The sequence below is a fragment of the Lipotes vexillifer genome, unplaced genomic scaffold (assembly GCF_000442215.2).
Source record: "Lipotes vexillifer unplaced genomic scaffold, Lipotes_vexillifer_v1.1 scaffold44, whole genome shotgun sequence".
Taxonomy (NCBI): Eukaryota; Metazoa; Chordata; class Mammalia; order Artiodactyla; family Lipotidae; genus Lipotes; species Lipotes vexillifer.
Genome location: NW_006787415.1, coordinates 1221872 through 1242443, shown reverse-complemented (window position 1 = coordinate 1242443; position 20572 = coordinate 1221872). Strand labels below are relative to the sequence as shown.

Sequence of the window (20572 nt, the reverse complement as noted above, 5' to 3'; positions counted from 1 at the left end):
CTTCACTCAGTATGCCAAGGAGGAAAAGGGGGGAGGGATAAACTGGAATACTGGGATTGACATATACACACTACTATATGTAAAACGGGTAACTAATAAGGACCTACTGTATAGCACAGGGACCTCTGCTCAATACTCTGTAATGACCGATCTGGGAAAAGAATCTAAAAAAGAGTGGATATATGTATATATATAACTGATTCACTTTGCTGTACAGCAGAAACTAACACAACATTGTAAATCAACTATACTCTAATAAAAATTAATTAAAAAAAAACAACTGAAGGTGTTAAACATATATTAACCCAGTGACATCCAGGCAGCAGTGCTATTAAAAGCCACTAACTGCCACAAAAATAAAGGCTAATTCATTCATGAATATTTGTTATTCAAATGCAGGATATATATACTTAAAATACATACTCTACTTCTTGATGATGTATTAGATTAAATAGCAGGAATTGAGAATATATGTGAAAGCATTTTATAACATAAAAACTATGTAAATCAATGTTACTACTATTTATTTTTATTTAACATTATGTCCTTAAAGATGAAAAAAATGGTACTTCTTGTTCAGGGGTGTAGATACATGCATCCGTTCTCCTTGAAAGTGATTTTTTTGTTCTTTGTCTCTCCAAAGGATAATTTGTACCCAGGATCACAAGGAAGGCTATTAACAATGAAGAGGTCCAAGGTGTACACTACACCTTTCCATAGACATTACCTTAATTGAGGGTTCTGCCATGGGACCGGTCAGAACCAAAAATATGGTTACATCCTTCAACCCTTTATAGGATGACCTTGGGTGGTATGGCATTCATATTTCCAGGGCCTGGACCTGAGTAGACAGCTCAGGAATGAAAATAGTTTAGTCTTTAGGATTTTTTACCCACATGATCATCTGGACTAAACTATAGTTGAATAGATCCAATTTAGTCAGAACCAAACTAATTAGTATAGATTGATAACTAAGCTTTAAAGTGTTATGCAAAATAGAAGAAGCCATGATCATTTCCATGTTTCTCAAAATCATCCCCTTTTTGGTCTGCTTACCCAGCCTGGGTGACGTTATAGTATTTACATTAATCTTCTCATTGCAGGGCTGAAGGTGGCATGGCCTGTATGCTGCAGGTTTTTCTGAAGAAAAACATTCATTTCCATGTCTTCCTGTGATCTTATGCATGCACTGAATAACACGGGACTGCATTCCTTTGCCACAGGTAATTGAGCACTAGGAGAGATACAAGGTTTTGTTAAATGTTCTTTTTGTTGTTTCCTTTTTCTAGGCTGTAAGCCACCTTCTCCTTATATTTGCTAAAACTGAACACGAGCCACAACATCCAGGGTTAATGTAAAACATGGGTCAGAAATGTTGTTGCTCATAACTTGGGAACAGTGCTGTTCAGAATATCTAGCTGACCTAAGGCAGAGCTTTGGACAAAGGAGGACATAGGCGATTAAAAAAATTTACAGCAGAAACTAACACAATATTGTAAATCAACTATACTTCAATAAGATTAAAAAAAAAAAGTTGGAGAGTGACTTGGGAAAGAGAGTGGGTGATACCAGTAAGTAATGAACTTGGGCGGACAGTTTTTAAAGTTTTAATATCTAGTTTGCAACAAATAATTGACTCACTGCTCTTTAATTTAGTCATTGATGCTCGAGAGTTAGATATGTCCAACTGTGGAGCCAGATCCTCGTTACAGCCTTTCAATGTACCCATCCACTCCATTTGCTCTGGCCTTAAAATGTTTATTAAGAATATCAACATAAAAAAAAAAAAAAGAATATCAACATGGCTGGGGGCTTCCCTGGTGGCACAGTGGTTAAGAATCTGCCTGCCAATTCAGGGGACACGGGTTCAAGCCCTGGTCCGGGAAGATCCCACACGCCGTGGGCCGTGGAGCAACTAAGCCCGTGTGCCACAACTACTGAGCCTGCGCTCTAGAGCCCATGTGCCACAACCGCTGAGGCCCGTGCGCCTAGAGCCCGTGCTCTGCAACAAGAGAAGCCACCACAATGAGAAGCCTGCGCACCGCAATGAACAGTAGCCCCCGCTCGCTGCAAATAGAGAAAGCCTGTGCTCAGTAACAGACCCAACTCAGCCAAAAATAAATACATAAAACAAATGAATTTATTAAAAAAAAAGAATATCAACATGACTTATCAACCTGATGTGTTATTGAAATAACTGCTATGACTTCGCAGATTACATGACATCCAAAATTGTGCAAATAATATTTGATAATATGTATTTTTCTAATAAGTACCCTTTTAATGGATTCCTTGTATTTCAGCTAAATGTAGTTTGTCTTCATTTGTAAGATATTTCAGGGAGCATATTTAACTTACAATGTTTGTTTATTAAAGAAGTCTCTTGGGTCCATATATATCACTAGATTTAATTTGTTACACAAATGAACTGATGTTGAGTTGAATGAGAAAATACAATTATTTTATGGTATCAAAATTACATGTGGGAGAGGGAATGTTCTTGTGTTTCTGAAAATAGTAATTTATTTACTAGTTATACTATTTTCTATGTGGTAAAGATTTAGCCATATCTGGCTAAACAGTTCTAAAAAACTTAGAACTATTTACAGAGATGATCTCGGTGTATTCTATTTGAAAATTGGTAAATACTTTCTGATTGTCACCTTTTAGATATGCAGGCACAAGGTTTGTAATGTTTGTTCCCCTTTGTATCTGACCAAGTCATTGTTAGGATTGTACTTTCTTTGTAAGAATTTTCAGTTCTTCCTTTACTATCATCTTGGTTCCCCTGCTCTTCTTTTCATTAGCACAAGAAGCATTCTACACAAACCCTTGATACCTCAAATCTGTCTGCTCCTGTTCACTTTGTCTTTAGTTTCCAGCCTTCCAGTCAATCCCAAATATTGACACAGAATATGTATTCTTTTAAAATTGCTTTATATATATATAAAATCTCCTTGGAAAAAACTTTAGTTATTGAGTTCCCCATTGTCTAAGAGATAAAGCCCAGTATCCCCAAATCTCCAGGCTGGCATTTATCTAGCTCCTCAAACAATTTTCCACCTCTCTGCTTTAGGGATCATTTGCTCTATAAAACACTAATCATGCCCAGGCACTTTCTACTCTCACAGTTACAACAGTGCCTAGCCTCTTTTCAAAACACAATCTCAAATCCACTACTTCCATGAAGTGGTCCACAATTATCCCAACTACTTATGCATATTTATGCTTCAAAACCATATATTCATCCATCTGAAGCTACCCCTTAGAATCACTTGGAGAAAAAAAATTTTTCACTATAGATTTTAAGGCCTAGAATTTCTAAGTCAGGAAACAGATTGAGTCTAAAGGGAATATACATTAAAAAAAAAAAGTATCTAGGTGATTCTGCTGCACAGCCTGAATTTGGAAGCTACTGGTCAATAGCATGTGTTCTGCATTTAATGTAGGCCAGTGTGTATTACTTTTTATCTTTGATTAGTATCTTTTCATGTATCTAGTTTGTCTCTTGGTAAATCTCTTGAAATTAGGCTCACTGTCATATCACTTTCAGTACTAAAACCTACATATCAGGTATGAAAATAGATTACTAAGAATAATACAATTTTATGTGCATGCTATTAACATGCATCTACTTTACAGATGACTGATCTTTCTAAATTTTATTCTGTAAATACTTCTGCCTATAACCCTCCTTGTATCTGATGAATTCTTAGCTTTATGTAAACAGCGTAAACAACTGGGATATTACATGCCTTTAAATCTGATTTTTTTTTCTTGTTAACTTCTGTAGGATCTAAATGTTTCCAGTTCAGTTTAAGCTTTATTATAACTTAAAAAGTATTGTAAGAGGAGTAACTGTTTGACATGGTCTTTCCCCCTTGGAAGTATGTATCTTAGTATCACTCAATAGAATGGATATAAGTATTTAAATATAGACACCATGCTTCTTAGAAATATTTTCAGGAAAATTCAAAACAGTTAAACTAAAAACTTTTAAGGGGTTAAGCTTATGTGGAAAAATATTCTAGTATCTACTCCTAAAATTTTGGGAGACCTTGGAAGTAATCACAATATCTGAGAAACAAAAAGAACAATGCGAGTTTTATAGTAGATGAACTCATTCTGATGCAATAGAGAAAGTTCTCAATCATATGTCAAAGAAGCCTAGTAATCAGTCACAGAGTATTCTCAATACTTTCAGCTAATCTTATATCAACTCCAAAGGACATGTGTTGACCAAAGTGACGTCATTTTTCAGGATTACAAAGTAACTATAGCTACACGATAACTCAGAGTACATAATTTTAGCAGATAATGGCTGAAGAGTGCCTTCCATAAAATTTTTTTTAAATTAACAGAAAAAAATCATTTAATTAAAATGGTACCATTCCTGCCTTTGAAACTAATGGAATAAGCTTTATTATGAAATTAGTCTAATAGCCTTAGAATCTAATTTTCATTAGAATACTTTAATAATAAAAATATCAAGCTTTTACTAGTAATTATGTTCTTTATAAAATACACAGTGGTAAAAATTTTATTACAAATGTGTGAAAAATAAACAGATATTTGAAATGGAACAATTGAAATCCCAAAAGTATCTTCTAAACTATTCCTTATTTTATTATGGAAGATACCTCTAAATAATTGGATATTTCTCAAATCACATCACTATGATTAAAGACAGACAGACATTAAAGGAAAAAGTCAAAATAATTCTGGCTTGAAATGAGGAGACCTGGGCTCTAATCCTATCTCTAGAACCTAACATACCTGGGACTTGGTTTTCCTTTTTGTAAAGCAATGCATTGTAGTAGATCATAGCTACACTTTCAAGTCTAAACTACTACAAAAGGGAAAATTCCAAATAACTTATTATTAAAAGTTACTGTAGTCAGGCCTTTTTTTTTTTTGTAGTACACGGGCCTCTCACTGTTGTAGCCTCTCCCATTGGAGAGCACAGGCTCCGGACGTGCAGGCTCAGCGGCCACGGCTCACGGGCCCAGCCGCTCTGCGGCATGTGGGATCTTCCCGGACCGGGGCACGAACCTGTGTCCCCTGCATTGGCAGGCGGACTCTCAACCACTGCGCCACCAGGGAAGCCCATAGTCAGGCAATTTTTAAGTGGTGACACTGCATAAAAGTAAAGATGCTAATTTCATTATCTAATTATTCACTATGCTACCCAACAATGGTATGATAGGCGTCTATTAAATGAAGTCTCAAAATTATAGTTTTTTGAACGTTTCAGAATATTCAATCATTTATTGGCTTTTCAAGTATTTACTGATCACCCATCATGTTCAGGATCCTGTGCAGAAGCTAAAAGCAGCAGAAATTATTAATACTATGGGGCTGGTACTTTATTCAATAAACTTTACGACAAAACGCAATGATCTAAAACAGATGGAGTTAGATTATGAAACATTGTGGAAGCTGGGCAATTTCACCCATTCTTAGCCAAGTATTTAATATTTTAAATAATCAGTTGTACTATGGAACCAGTTTGTTGCTTTAGGATCAAAGGGAACCAATAATATTACTTCTGAAAGCTTTCACTCCATACAATACTAATAGTAGTTAGCACTTACTTAGTATTTATTATATGCCAGGTACTGTGTTAGAGGTTACATTTATTTTAACATCTCATATGAAGCCAATGAGTACTATTATTATTCCTTTTACACAGATGAGAAAATAGAGGCTCAACTAAGTGAAACAAAGTGCCCACAGTTTTATAGCTAAGAAGTGGTGGTATTGGAGTTTGAACCCACATGTACTAAATTCAAAGACTGGACACTTACACATTACTTGATACTAGAAGATTGCTAATATTTCTCTTTATGTTAACAGTTAAAAATCTTCTCTTTTTCCCTATCCTGCCAAATAACCTCTTATCCCCATATCTCATTCTTAACCTAAAACTAACGAATTAGAAGGCCTTTTTGGTTTTGCTTTACTATAACTCAGGCTATGTGGTATGAGATAAACTCTTTCGCCCTAAGGACAATTCACAAGCCTGCTTTATCTTTAGATAGAGTGATCATAGAATTTATCGTCCAAATCAGGGTACTTGTGAATTAAGTTGCTGATAATTATTCCTAGACTATGGGCATAAAAGGGGACTGTCCTGGCTAATCTGGGACATGCTGTCACACTATCTAGACAACTTACTGATAGATCTATATATTACGTGATAAACACAAATGAATGGACACAGGAAATACCTATTATATTCCAGGCACAATCTAATATGCTTTTACACATAATGTCTTGGTTAATCTTCCTCATAATCCTAATAATTTTACAGATGGCAAGAGTAAGGCTCACAGAGATTATTTCATTCATTTATTCAACAAATATTTACCGAAACTCTACAATGTACCAAATACTGTTCTGGATACAGGGAAGTGATAGTAAACAAAATAGACAAAATATGTGCCTTCAAGGAGTTTACACTGTAATACTGGAGAGCAAGAAGGTCAAGAATTAAAAAACATTGTATATTAGATATTGACAAGTGCTATGGAAAAAATTAAAGCTGGGAAGGAGGACTGGGAAAATTGGGGGTATGGGGTTTAGCAATTCATATGGGATGATCAGGGAAGGACTCATGGAGAAGGTGATAAAGACTTGCTCCATATGAAGGAGAAACAAATGCACATCTTTGGATTCCAATACAATGTTCTTTCCACTGTGTCTCTACAGATCTTGGATCAAGTTCAATGGCTTTCTCTCCCCTTCCTCCCTCCCTCTCTTCCTTCCTTCCTTCCTCCAGTCCTCCCGCCCTCCCTTCCTTCTTCCCTTCTGTCTTTTTTCTAATACATTTTAAACCTTGCTCTTCACATATGTACTAAGTTAAAAAATACTTGAAACACAGCAGCACTATAGACCTCCACTAAAGGACCAAATGCTAAAATGTTAACATCAATTTGCCAGCAACTGGTAAAAAAAAAACATAGGGTGCACCAGATAACTTGCCATTGATCTTTTACAAGGAAAATTTCCTGACTAAAGTATTTTAATAAGAGAGACCTGTACTGTCTGACAAATAGTCTGTTCCCTAAACAGTTTTAATATTGCCCTGAAGGACCTTTGAAACTAAGCACCTCACAAACCAATTCCATGAACTAGAAGCCTTTAATTCTGAACAGGAAACGCAATCTTGATGTAGTACCAGGCTTACTACAGTAAAAAGGGAAATAGTAATCTTTAGAACAAACTTAAGCAGCAAGGCACAAGAAAAACTGATGTTGGTAATCCCTCTTTCCCACCAAAAAATGAGCCCCAAAGGCTCTGAAAATAAAATCTGTTTGACTTAGTGACATTCATCATTTCAATCTACCTGAGAAAATTATGACCTCCCTTGCACTTGAGTATATGAGTATTATAATTATCTTTAGATAATATCGTGATATATTTCTCTTATAATGGAATAAACCCTTTCTTGACCTGGGACATTAGTGACAATTTCTAAGATTGTATTAAATTATGTCAACCTTAAAGTTTGCATGTCAAACACTAAACATGATAAAGGAAACTTCCTCAATAATTCAAACAGTTTGGACTATTAAAATGATTAGAGAAATAGTTTAGTAAATGAGAACCATGAATACAAATGGTAGCAAATTAGCAAGAAGAAGGCTTTATGCTCTTTTAAAATGAGATATATATATATATTATATAACCTTATAACTATTCCCATTATCTAAAACTTCCTTTTTGTCATTCTTACACCACACAGTAAGACCTGACTTGCTTTATTTTACCTAAGAAAATTTCATCTAAATAAACTAACTGAAAGGGAAATCTCTGGGGAAAAATAAGCAATGCCCAAGCTGGTGGAAGGGTACAGTAGACGTTTACCTAACTCAGATGCTTATAATATTCTAAAAATGGCCAAGGAGGATCTGGTGATATATATAGATGTGAACTCTTGGAAAGTTATATTTACTAAGGTAGTGATAGCTCTGAGTGGGCAGGGTTTGCCAGTACTGGTAAAGGCAGGTTAAGATGCTAGAATGATTTGGCAAACTTGTGGACTGGCCTAAATGTGAACAAATGAGGGACATAGAAAAAAATGTAGGAAAAAAAACTACACTCAAAAAATTCTTAACAAATTCGCAACTGAGGCATTGTCATAGAAACAAAGGAATGAAATGAACTCTGAATGGCTGTAAAGTCCATCTCATGGACAAGCCAAGATGTGGAATCCTTTCTTCCACCACAAAGGATCGATGAGTGGTGAGGCACTGCCCAAAAAGCAAACTGCAGTAAGAAACTGAACATGGAAATTTCACACCTGACAGTATTACTTATGGCATTAATAGACAGTGTTGCTAAGATCTTGGTTTAATACTTGGAAAAATATGTAAACACCTTATACTAGGTGTTCAAGGAAAGGCCATTTATCTTGAGACATTTTATTGATGTTATAATTCCATTATGTTCAAAGGCAGTGAGTGTGTGCTATAAAATAACTGTGGCCTGATGAAACTCTTTAAGTTTTCAAGTCTAATCTGATGCATTGAGGATAATTAGGTCTTAAATAGAACAATGGTATAAATACATTTTTGATGGATCATATAAACATATAAGGGACGAGTGTATTCTGTTACTACATTTTCATTATATTATATAGAAATATTCATTTCATGACAGATTTGAATATGTTTATCAAGAATATGTATCTTTTAAAAATAATCTACATGTATTATTCCCCAAAGTTTCCATGAATACCACAATGCTTAGAGGCATAAATCCACTAAATACTAGTGAATAATAGCAAACATGCTCTGTAATACATTGACATGGGTAAAACATGTTTAATTCAAAGAAAAAAGGCTGCACAGGCACCAATAAATAGCTATCTATAAGTTTATAAAGTGCCAAAATGAGGGACAAAAATAGTGAACACGATTTTAGGAGGTTCTCAAAGCTCATCCATAGTACCACTTGAATCCACTTTTGTAAAGTGCAAAATTGTCTTCCTGTCACTGAAAATTCATGAATCATGTAGGAATATCCACAAGGGCTCATGATATAATCTACGTGGTATCATGTCTCTGTCAAATTCACCAAAGAACACTGTTGTCTTTTTGTCCAAGAAGCAACGTATGTACTTCTGGACAACTTAATTTCACTTAAGAACCCTTTAAAAATGGGATATCCATAAATATCTCTTAACTACTCTCCTATTTAGAGAAGAGACACTAATTATTTCCACTGATCTCTGATTCTTGCACTGCTTCTGTGCTCCATGGGTTCTGAGATCAAGTAGATCTATTCTGCATATGTGATTTTCAGCATGGAGCTACAAAAGACTTCCACATCTAGTCTTAGGTATTGGGATCCTATGGTAAAATGCCAAATCTTAAAATCACTGGTTAAATATGTTTCTACCTTTCCTTTCAGGACTTCAGAATAGTCAGATAGACACTGTTTGGTGCTAGTTAGTTACTCGGAATATTTAGGTAACCCAGGTTTGGGAACCAATTGGGACACTATGGTATAAGTAAATGTGTACACTTAGGTTAAATAATCAACTAGTTTGGCAGTGAGTTTATGGAATTATCTATCTGTACATATTAAACTCTAAAGTTAAATTGTAAAACTCTTCAAGCTTAAATCCTGTAAAATGTCCTCTTAAACATTATACCAAAGAGGCAGAAAGCCTGAAAGTAAAAATACTACTGTACAGTATTTATTTGGAGTTTTACTGGATAACAAACATAACTAAACTAGTTTGCTTTTAAATTCCTTGAAAAAAAACCCCCAAATTTCAGTGTATTTAGGGGTTAAAAATAATAGTTCTCACAGTTGGCCAGGACAGAGATTACCCAAGATTCCTTCCTTCTAGGCTGTGCCAAAGATATATATTTTGGAGAGAATGTGTATTCTCCAGGCCAACAGCTAAGGAAGGCTCTGTAATGCTTTACACATTTCCAGCTGGCCTCTGTGAGAAATAGGAATTCCTAAATTAAGAGAAAATTGTCACTGGCAGACAGAGTTCAATTTTTTTTAACCAATATAATAGACAGTCTTCTAGAACCTGATATAATTCGTAATGATAAGTGCCAATCTATAACAAGGTTAACAGCATTGACTTGGATAATTTGTCTTTGGGAATAAATGGATTATTCCAAAGTGGTTTAACAAGAGTGAAGTAGCATTCACAGTGGAGAGTGGACCTCATAAGGGAACTAAATGATGATTTCTACTGGAAATTATTAGCACAGCATTCCTATTCATTTATGTATATGTTTGGCAGTTCCATCTTTAAACTTTTTAATAAAGTGAGTGTGAAACAAGCATACTAAGGAACAAAAGTTAGCTTTGTTTTGTAAGATTTGCTGTTTGTTTTGGTCAGGGTTGCAGCATCTTTTTAAAGTAGTTCATCTGCTTAATTTAACACATGGGTATTTGGAATTGAATCTATTCCTAGAGGTCAGACATTGAGGATTTTTTGCATATGTCTTTAGTTAAATATTTGTTTGGTTCTACAGTTCAAACTATTTTTGTCCCTTTAATGAAAATGTTTGCATATAGTTACTGCAAATCAAGGAAATGTGTGTGGCAAAAATCAAGCAGAGTGCTTATGAATGATTAGCAGAGAACTGAATACGTTATGAAAGGTCATAATAATCCCCCCAATCATTTTTTATATCAAAGTACACACTGATCACCACAAAGATGGAATAAAAAAAAGATGCTTTGCATTAAGAAGCAATTAAACACAAAGTTTTGGGCACATGTGCAATTCTGTCAGTGCTGAGCCTATGAATCATAGGATGTTACAGAGGTGAAAAAAGACTATCAAGACATTTCTATTTTATCACTATCATCCCAGTGAAACATCTTCCCACCAGGGACACTGTTTGGAAAGACAGTGATTGAATTTCCTTTTCAAATAAGATACTTTCCAGGTCTAGTCCAACAATTCTATGTCAGAAATGGATTAGATCCTTCTGTGGCCATGTTAGAGAAGTGTGTGTTTTTGTTTTGCTTTTAATAAATAAACTCTTGATTTAAAACAGCACAGAGAGCATTATATAGCTACTTTTAACTTATTCCAACCTGAAATAAACCAAGTATTTGCTAGTTCACAGAGAAAATTCTTAAGTGTGCTTTGCTTCCATCTGCTGCTTTTCTTCTAGGTTAGATAACTGCTCTCTAACCTGTCAGGTATTCCAGCCAAATGAATTCCAGAAAATGCAAAAGAAGTCTGCCAGCTTCCTTGAACCTCAATCTTAAGCATCCTTTAGGCTTAAATAGCATGTTACTCAAATAAGGGTGGATTTACTTTTTAAAACAAAATCACATTTTTAAGTAGCTTGATATACCATACAGGAAAAGGTCAAGGGAGTCATATGTTTACATAAAATTATATCAATTACCTTAATTTTCCTGGAGAAAGATAAGGTAGTTACTAATTTTTTGTGGTAAATTATATGAAACATTGTAGTTGTTATAGAACCAGAGTCAGAAAAATAAAATGGGCCACAAGAAAAGAAGTACAATGCTTACATGTAACATACATTTTTGCTTACTTGTTAAAGAAGTTTAAGCAGTCATTTGTTCAATAAATATCACCGCATGTCATGCAATGGTCTGGTCACTCAGACAGAGGAGTGAGAAGGGTAAAAGGATTAAGACAATCTTAACGAAACAGCAAAAATATAAGGCAATAAGTAATTGAGAGAAATTAATGTAGTCAATAAGTGCAGACAGATTCTGTCATTTATTGGGGAAATTAGGTACTTGAGCTGGCCCTCAAAGGACTTGGATGGTTGTAAAAAAACACATTCTAGGCAAAAAGAAGTGTCTAAACAAAGACATGGAGATTGTAGAAGTACAAACTGCTCAGGCCTGAGCTTAGTGGAGATACTGAATTAATGAGAATAATGAGACAATTCTCAAAAGGTAGGTTAAGATCAGAATACAGAAAGCTTTGAATGCCAGGGTGAGTATCTGGTAGTTGACAGTATAGCCAATGAAAATTCTCTGAAATTGTGTGAACTATAGGATAGAGTGGTGAAGCCATCCCCCTATACGGGGGTAAGGAAGCACATTAGATATTGTTACTCTAGTCCTGGTGAAAATATAAGAAGGACTGTAGTATTATATTGGGAGTGAAGAGCAACCCAGGCAAAACACTACCTGTGTATAGAAGAAAAAGTGCCAAGGATAGCTTCTACTTAGGAATCTGGGAAGATGGTATTAACATTTTTCAAGAAAAAGGAAATTGGGAGTGGGATATGGTTTGAGGAAATAAAATGAGGAATGCTACCGGCACAGTCCTATAGCAGCTGACATTTGAGAATAAAGAAATAGGCTCCCCTCAACTCCTTCTGAGTTTCCATTTCATTGAACATTCTTAAGCATACTTTCTTCTCTTGTTTCTCACGACTTTTCCTCCTGTTTCTCTGAATAACCCTTTTTTGGGTCCTTTTTGCTAGCAGTTGCTTCTTTTCTCACAAGCCTTTAAAGCTGGGAGTTTCTCAGGGCTGCATCTTTTCTTCTCCATCTATACTCCCTTCTCGGGCACGCTTATACTTTAAAATTTAAACACTGCCTAAATGTTGATGATTATAAAATGTATATTTCCATCCCATTCCTCTCCTCTGACCTACCTACTAGACACCAGTATTTAATTCTTTTATGGGCATGTGAAACAGTCCAAAATAGAATTCATAAACCTTCCCCTCCAACTTGATTCATCTCTAGGCTTCCCCATCTCATATTACAGAACCATTACCCATACAAGTTCTTCAGACCAGAAAGCTAACGTGGGATTCCTCTTAAACACACGAACACCTCCCTCCTTCTCACCTCTCCACAGAAAATCAACCCCATTCCTGTTCATTTTAACCTCATAACAAATTTCTCAAAGCCGACCATTTTCCCCATCTCTACTGATACTACAATACGAATAGTCAGCATTTATTTAGTTACTATGTATCTGACCCTTTGCTAATGATTTTTCATAAATTATTTCATTTGGAATCAGTAACTTAACTGAACAGAAAATTCAGAATTTAAACTCAGGGCTGTCTGACTCCATACACTGAGTTATCTCACCAATTACCTAACTTATCAAATCCTCTCCCCTTCCTAAAAATTCTATAATATTCTTGTAGCATCTCTCTATATCCATGACATCAATCACTGTTGATACTGTAGCCTGAAAAATGTAAGTATGAAGAAAGTAAGAGATTTCTTTTAATTTCAGACAAAAACTATTAACCAGTTTATAAAATTAAAAGTTATATATGGGGCTTCCCTGGTGGCGCAGTGGTTGAGAGTCTGCCTGCCGATGCAGGGGACACGGGTTCGTGCCCCGGTCCGGGAAGATCCCACATGCCGCCGAGCGGCTGGGCCCGTGAGCCATGGCCGCTGAGCCTGCGCGTCCGGAGCCTGTGCTCCGCAATGGGAGAGGCCACAACAGTGAGAGGCCCGCATAGCGCAAAAAAAAAAAAAAAAAAAAAAAAAAAAAAGTTATATATGGATATGGTAGAATTATAAGCATAGAAGTTCCTTTCCTTCAATGTCATTCAGATAAACTGTTCTTTGTATATCTGTGCAGAAAAATTTTAATATGTATAAAAAGAATATATGTAAATATAGTTCACACCATATAACTCTTCTGCATAATATTTACATACTTAATAGTAGTTCTTGGAGAAATTTTCTTATCAGTATGTATATACAAATATATTTTTATAAAGTACAGTATTCTACTGTTTAAATATTTTGATTTATGTAACTAGTTAATGGATATATGGATTGTTTCTAAATTTTTGTTGTTGCAAACAAGGCTGCAATGAGCATCTTCATAAATGCAGTTAGCAAATTATTTGAGAATGTCTGTAAGCAAAAGCTATGGCAACAGAGCTGTTGAGTCCAAGAATGTGTGCATTTCAAAATGAGATATTTTTTTCACCTATCAAAATGTTTTTTGAAAAGTTTGAAAACATCCAGTCTTAGAAGTAGTATGGGAAAACATATGTGGAAGGAACAGGGCAGAATTGAGTAAAACAAACTTCCTCCGTATGTCAGCCCCTGGGTATCCCTCAACCCACTTCTCTCATGTTGCCTCTCTGAGCCCTGAATTTGCGTAAGTGTGTGTGTATTTATTTCTAAACAAGTTTGTTAGTTTTAATTCTTACCCTATATGGACTCGTACATATTTTGTATATTGAAAATAAGGTTTTATATATATATATATATATTTTTTTTTTTTTCTAATCTATTCTGCTGTTTGTGTTTTGTCTCCTCAGGTAGAGCTTTCCTTTTTAAGTAGCTCAAAATATTTTTCCTTGGTCTATACACATCACTGAAACTGGATTACTTTTACCTGCACAGTTAGAGTATTTTCAAATTTAGAGAGACTTACAGTTGCTTTGGCACACTTTACAGATGTGGGGATTGAGGTTGGGGGGCCTAAGGAACTGCTCTTCTGCATTCAAGAGTGATGCAGGTCGTGCACTCTGGCTGTGCAGATGCTGGGGTGCCACCCCGTCAACCTGCAGCAAAACCAGGGACCTGTTTGTGAAAAGATTTTCCCTTTCATTTATGTTTTGCATCCATATGATGCCTTTCTAACTAGCTGATCATTTGCATATTTGTTCTTGCCTTGTATACACGTCTTTCTCTGGGTGTCCTGGTGATCTGGTTATGTCTATCTCTGGATATCCTCTGGTATTTGATGAACATATACTTTACTACATCTAAGTAAAAAACACTCAATGCTAAGACTACTGATTTTAGATTTATAAAAGTTATGAAATTTCATTATATTTTTATGTGAAACCCTCCCCTTCTTCCCACCTATTGAAGTTCAATATCCCCAAAATGAGTTTTGGCACGCTCCATGCTCCATCCCCTATAAAGGACATCAAGAGTAATTTTTAACTCAGTGACATTTATTTACTGAATTACTTCTAGGTATGGTTTAGAAGGTGAAATTATAGATGCCCTAGTATGCAGCATGAAAGCATTGATAGCATTATTTTAAGAATCTAGTGATTTTTCAAGGATCTATTAAGAAGACAGTATTTTTAACCCCTGTGGATTAAAAAAAATTACTTCTCTCATATTTTCCAATCCAAAGGATGTTAAAATTTATCATTTAATTATACATATACACGCACATATATATACATTATATATATATACATACACACACCCACTTACATACGTATACACAGACACTAATCTCTCTAAATTATACATTTTCTTTAGATAGAAGACATATAGTATGTGTGCCTCATTCTTTTCAAGCTAATATATTTCTGCTATGTTCAATCGTATCAGCCAACTGCGTCTGACTACTTTGAGTAATCTGAATGCTTTGGAAATTCAATATTTTTATATATCTGGGGCAACAGATACAACTCTCGAGAGATCTTAAAAATAAAAATGATAGCAATGCAAAATTGTCCCATTCTCTGGCAGTGCAAAGAGACAGAGACAAAACAATTTGATAGCCAACAGTTTAGGGATTATTATGCATGGTTTAGAAGACAGCTATATTTTTTAGACAGAATGGTGAGTAGCAAGTTGGGTAAATGTCCGGTGGATGTATCTAAACGACATAATAGAAAGCTTTTCTTGAGAAAAACCATCTTACTTATCATTGAGTAATTTCTTTAGTATGAACAGCTTACTCAGAGATAAGTGAATTTTTAAAGTAGATTTTCCTATAATGCAAAATATCTCTTCTTTAGGATATCTTTGGATAGGCTTCCTCAATGTCTGTATGTTTAAAACCAAGGCCACAATCTTTGATTTCTTTGATTTACTGACTGAGCCAACAATGATAGAACACAGTATGATAGATTCATATTTGATTATGGGGTAGCTGCTCAAATTTTCCTGTCTTATGAGATTATCTATAACTATAAAAGTGATGAGCAGTTATCTTTTCCAAATATCAACAGACTTGTAGATGTAATTAGAAAGTAATTCTGAATAGAAATGCTAATCCATCCCAAGAACAGTTTTCTGAATTACAGATTATTACTGTTTGGTTTCCATCTACAAATTTTCTCTAGTTAGAAAAAAATATTTACAAAGCTAGTCTTTGAAATTTAAATAATCAAATGTAAGCTTTCCTAAAGTATGTTACACTAAATAACAAACTAGCTACATGCTCTGTAAAAGTGATCCTTGGTAAAAGTAAAAAAGAAAAGTGAAATACCATAGCCTCTCTTTGAGATTTGCAGTGTACAGAACAACATTTTCTATTTTTACATTCTACTAGGATATTTAAGTTGGTTATTTACTATTACTGCTAATTATTTATTTAAATTTGACTGGTAAATCCTTCTAACAAGTGATTGAGCTTCCCTCTACTAACCTGTAACAAACCACTTAGTTTAGCTGTATTAAAATCGGTGATCCATACATATCCTCATTTGGATTCTGGAACATCCTGCAAGTTTATTTTAATTGGGTTGGGGTATATGCAGCACTGGGTCAGTCCACATATGAAGGAATCCATAGTCCTAAGGTCCTAGCCTAGCCATTGGGTAACAAGAAATCCCTCCTTTGCAATTTTTGGATCTGGGTTTTTTTTGTCCCTTTTCATTTAATGCAGAAACACTAGGCTGCAGAGACATGTGATTAAAAATGCGGTATTATATAGTCATTTTTTAAAGGATATTCCTGATTGCTTTGATCAAGTTTTGTTTCTTTAAATTTCCTTCAATGATTCCTGAGTTTTCCTTCAGTGAAAAGAAACATCTTCTGTGATTATTCGTAATTTCCTACCAATGGTAATAAGTCACAATTGCCACTGTCCATGTTAACTGGAGGGACAAACTTCTGTGTAGAAAACTGAAGGCAGATCATCAGGCCAAGGGCCCTATGAGATTTGGGAACAGCCTATTAACTTACCCAGAATTTTACATTCACATGATCTGTCTCTCTAAGAATCCACCGTAACAAAGAGTAAAAAATAAAAGAATGTTTTTTTCAGGGTCATGTAAAATGGTACAAACCAAACCACTTGTATTGACTGCTGACCAATCTGGATAAAAGTAAAGCTCGAAATGACAGGGTAATAAATCTTCTATTTGTCTTTCTACACTTCAGTATATCAGTAAAGAACCTTTCATGACATTGTTGTTTCTCTGATCATGCACTTGCCTGTTACGAATTGTTTTAACTTAAGAATTATGCAATATGAGACCACTTTAAGGTTATAAATCTTGGTTACACAAAGCACACTTACAGAACTGGTAAAATTTACATGATAATTTAAAATTTTTTTTGAGCTTCTGTTAAAATATGAGAGTGCTAACTACTCAGGAAAAGGCACATTTATTTTTCCATAGTTATTACAGAGTCCTAGGACAATATAATACATCAGGTAGATTTCAATACCATCTGAAGTATGTGTATTAAGAAAATTATTTTTACTAGAAACAATCCAGATACATGCAAGTCTTTCATAGTTACAAAAATAAATTATTAAGCAAGCAATATGGTTTATTTTGAGTTTTAGCCAAAACATTATTTTCAGAGAAAATGCAAAAAATTATTGTAAAATGCCATTTTGAGATCTGTAACTACCTGGAACTAGAAAATCTTCACTACAAGAATGATCTCAAAATAAGTAGAATTCCTATTAACTTAAATGCAAGTTTTATAGTTAGAAAACATATATTAGTTTGATACAATTCCCCTATTAGAAAAAAATACCTTAGTTTTTAGATTCCTCTTCCATTCAAATGAATATGCTGTAGTTTCCGTTTGCAGGATAAGTTAAAAATGACTCACAATACTGTAAGCTTTATATTTACTGCTTCTAAACAAAGTTATACCATACTACCTGTATAATTAAATCATCCAGAATTATTTCTGCTTCCAGCATTATTTTGAATTATACAATTACAAAAGACTCATAATCTCTTATCCAAAAATCTATTAATCATGCCATAATTTGGTACATGGCCAAAGCTATTCATTTCCTGGAATTTTAAAGGACTAAATTAAGTTCAAATTATAGTGTATGAATGGAATCTAAGAATTAACCAAGGATTTTGTGTGGTTCCAAGGTGTTTTGCTTGTCTTTAAAATTCACTTGAATAAGTATAAACCACTTGTTAATACTGCACAGAAAAGTTAACTCTATAAAAGCTTCATGAAGGACCAAATTCTGTGTAATAGATAAAGCAACACTCCTTTATTTGCTCCTCTATTGGCCTCCAATAACAAAAACAAGAAGTTGTAGAAGTTCACATAAAGGCAGAAAGGTCAAGTTCAGCCAGAAAATATATGGCATATCATTAAACATAAGAGGCTATGTTATTTTTCAAATCAGTGTTCTCTGCTTAGGACAGCTTAAATGAGTAAATACAGACTTAAATGCCAGGAAACAGATGGGTCATGTTTTGCTCTCCTAGGAAAGACCCTAAGGCCATATCTATATCAAAATGTGGCATATGATTATTTCAATGGTTAACTCAAGCCAGAGCAAAGCAACCACATTGTTTTTGTCCTGTTTTTGCCAACTTTCTAGTCTCAATGAAATAAACACTAGCACTGTTTAATAAAGGCTGTATTATATCTACTTAGAAATCAGAGTTAACAATTATATGACGGGAGATTTTCTCTTTGAGTATATCTATACTTTTCCCTATCAAGCTGAGAGCAATTTTCCCACTGTTTACACAAAACCACCAAAACATAAATGCTAGAAATCACATAGGCTGATACAAATGCAGTAAACAGTTTGAGGCATAAGCCATATTCTTAGTAAGCCTCCATTTAGCTAGTATTACCTCTGTTCAAGTGGTCAATGGCTTTAAGACAGTGTGAAAATCTGAGAATATACATATTTTAACTGATTCTCTAGTGATTCATCCATATTATTGAGGGAGGAGCAGAATTTCAGAGCTAGACCTTATGGATAGCCCATTGAATAATTCTGATTAAAGCCAACCCAGGGCTTAATTTTAAGTCCATTTAGGTTTACCAAGTGTTTAAAAATATCAGTAGAATTTGAATGAAACTGACAGATTAGTTGACTTCAGAGGAGCATAGAAATCGACCCACAATTGCACTCATCCTGTTGCTATTCTTATTCCAGGAACACAGCTGATAAGAGTAAGAGACTGATGTGTTTCCTCTGCCCATGAATACTTTAATCACTGAAACTTATTAATAATCACAGCACTATGCCGTTTCTCTGTAATTATTTTGGACTGGTCTTCATTTTAACATGAAAGTGATATCTTAGGAGTAGGACAGGAGGGGAGAAATCAATAAAGTTCACATGGAGTCACTGGCTTTAATTTGTGCATGCCATTAGAATCTGTTATGCTGAGAACTCAGTCATAAACGAAGAAGGAGAAAACAGCTTCGAGGAAAAGAACAGACATATTCATATAAACAGAATAGAAAATGCAACATAACTGTATCTTCTACATAAGCAAACAAACAAACACACCAACAAACAAAAGTTAAAAGTCATGGAGTAAGACTGGTTCAAGATGGCGGAGTAGAAGGACATGTGCTCACTCTCTCTTGCAAGAGCACTGGAGTCACAACTAACTGTGGAACGATCATCAACAGGAAGACACTGGAATTCACCAAAAAGATATTCCACAACCAAAGACACAAGAGAAGCCACAATGAGATGGTAGGAGGGGTGCAATCACTATAAAATCAAATCCCATAACCGTTGGGTGGGTGACTCACAAACTGGAGAACAATTATACCACAGAAGTCCACCACTGGAGTGAAGGTTCTGAGCCCCGCATCAGGCTTTCCAACCTGGGTGTCTGGCAACGAGAGAAGGAATTCCCAGAGAATCAGACTTTGAAAGCTAGCGGAATTTGACTGCAGGACTTTGACAGGACTGGGGGAAACAGAGACTACACTCTTGGAGGGCACACACAAAGTAGTGTTCATATCAGTACCCAGGGAGAAGGAGCAGTGACCCACAGGGGACTGAACGAGATCTATCTACCTGCTAGTGTTGGAGGGTCTCCTGCAGAGGCAGGGGGTGGCACTGGCAGGGGACAAGGACAGTGGCAGCAGAATTTCTGGGAAGTACTCCTTGGCATGAGCCCTCCCAGAGTCTGCCATTAGCCCCACCAAAAACCCCGGGAGCCTCCAGTGCTGGGTCACCTCAGGCCAAACAATCAACAGGGAGGGAACCCAGCCCCACCCATCAGCAGACAAGCGGATTAAAGTTTTACTGAGCTGTGCCCACCATAGCAACACCCAAATTCTGTGTAATAGATAAAGCAACACTCCTTTATTTGCTCCTCTACTGGCCTCCAATAACAAAAACAAGAAGTTGTAGAAGTTCACATAAAGGCAGAAAGGTCAAGTTCAGCCAGAAAATATATGGCATATCATTAAACATAAGAGGCTATGTTATTTTTCAAATCAGTGTTCTCTGCTTAGGACAGCTTAAATGAGTAAATACAGACCCAGCTCTACAAACCACCAGTCCCTCCCATCAGGAAGCTTGCACAAGCCTCTTAGATACCCTCATCCACCAGGGGGCAGACTGCAGAAGCAAGAAGAACTACAATCCCGCAGACTGTGGAAC

The 20572-nt window shown here is 35.5% G+C and overlaps 1 protein-coding gene across 1 annotated transcript in view; it reads right to left on the bottom strand.

Annotated features, from left to right (window-relative positions):
* ADAMTS19 (ADAM metallopeptidase with thrombospondin type 1 motif 19) overlaps positions 1 to 20572 on the bottom strand; it is a 282978-nt gene that overhangs the window by 3084 nt on the left and 259322 nt on the right. The window contains exon 22 of the mRNA XM_007459995.1: positions 1057 to 1234. Within this exon, the coding sequence (XP_007460057.1) occupies positions 1057 to 1234 (178 nt within the window). The remainder of the gene's footprint in view (positions 1 to 1056; positions 1235 to 20572) is intronic.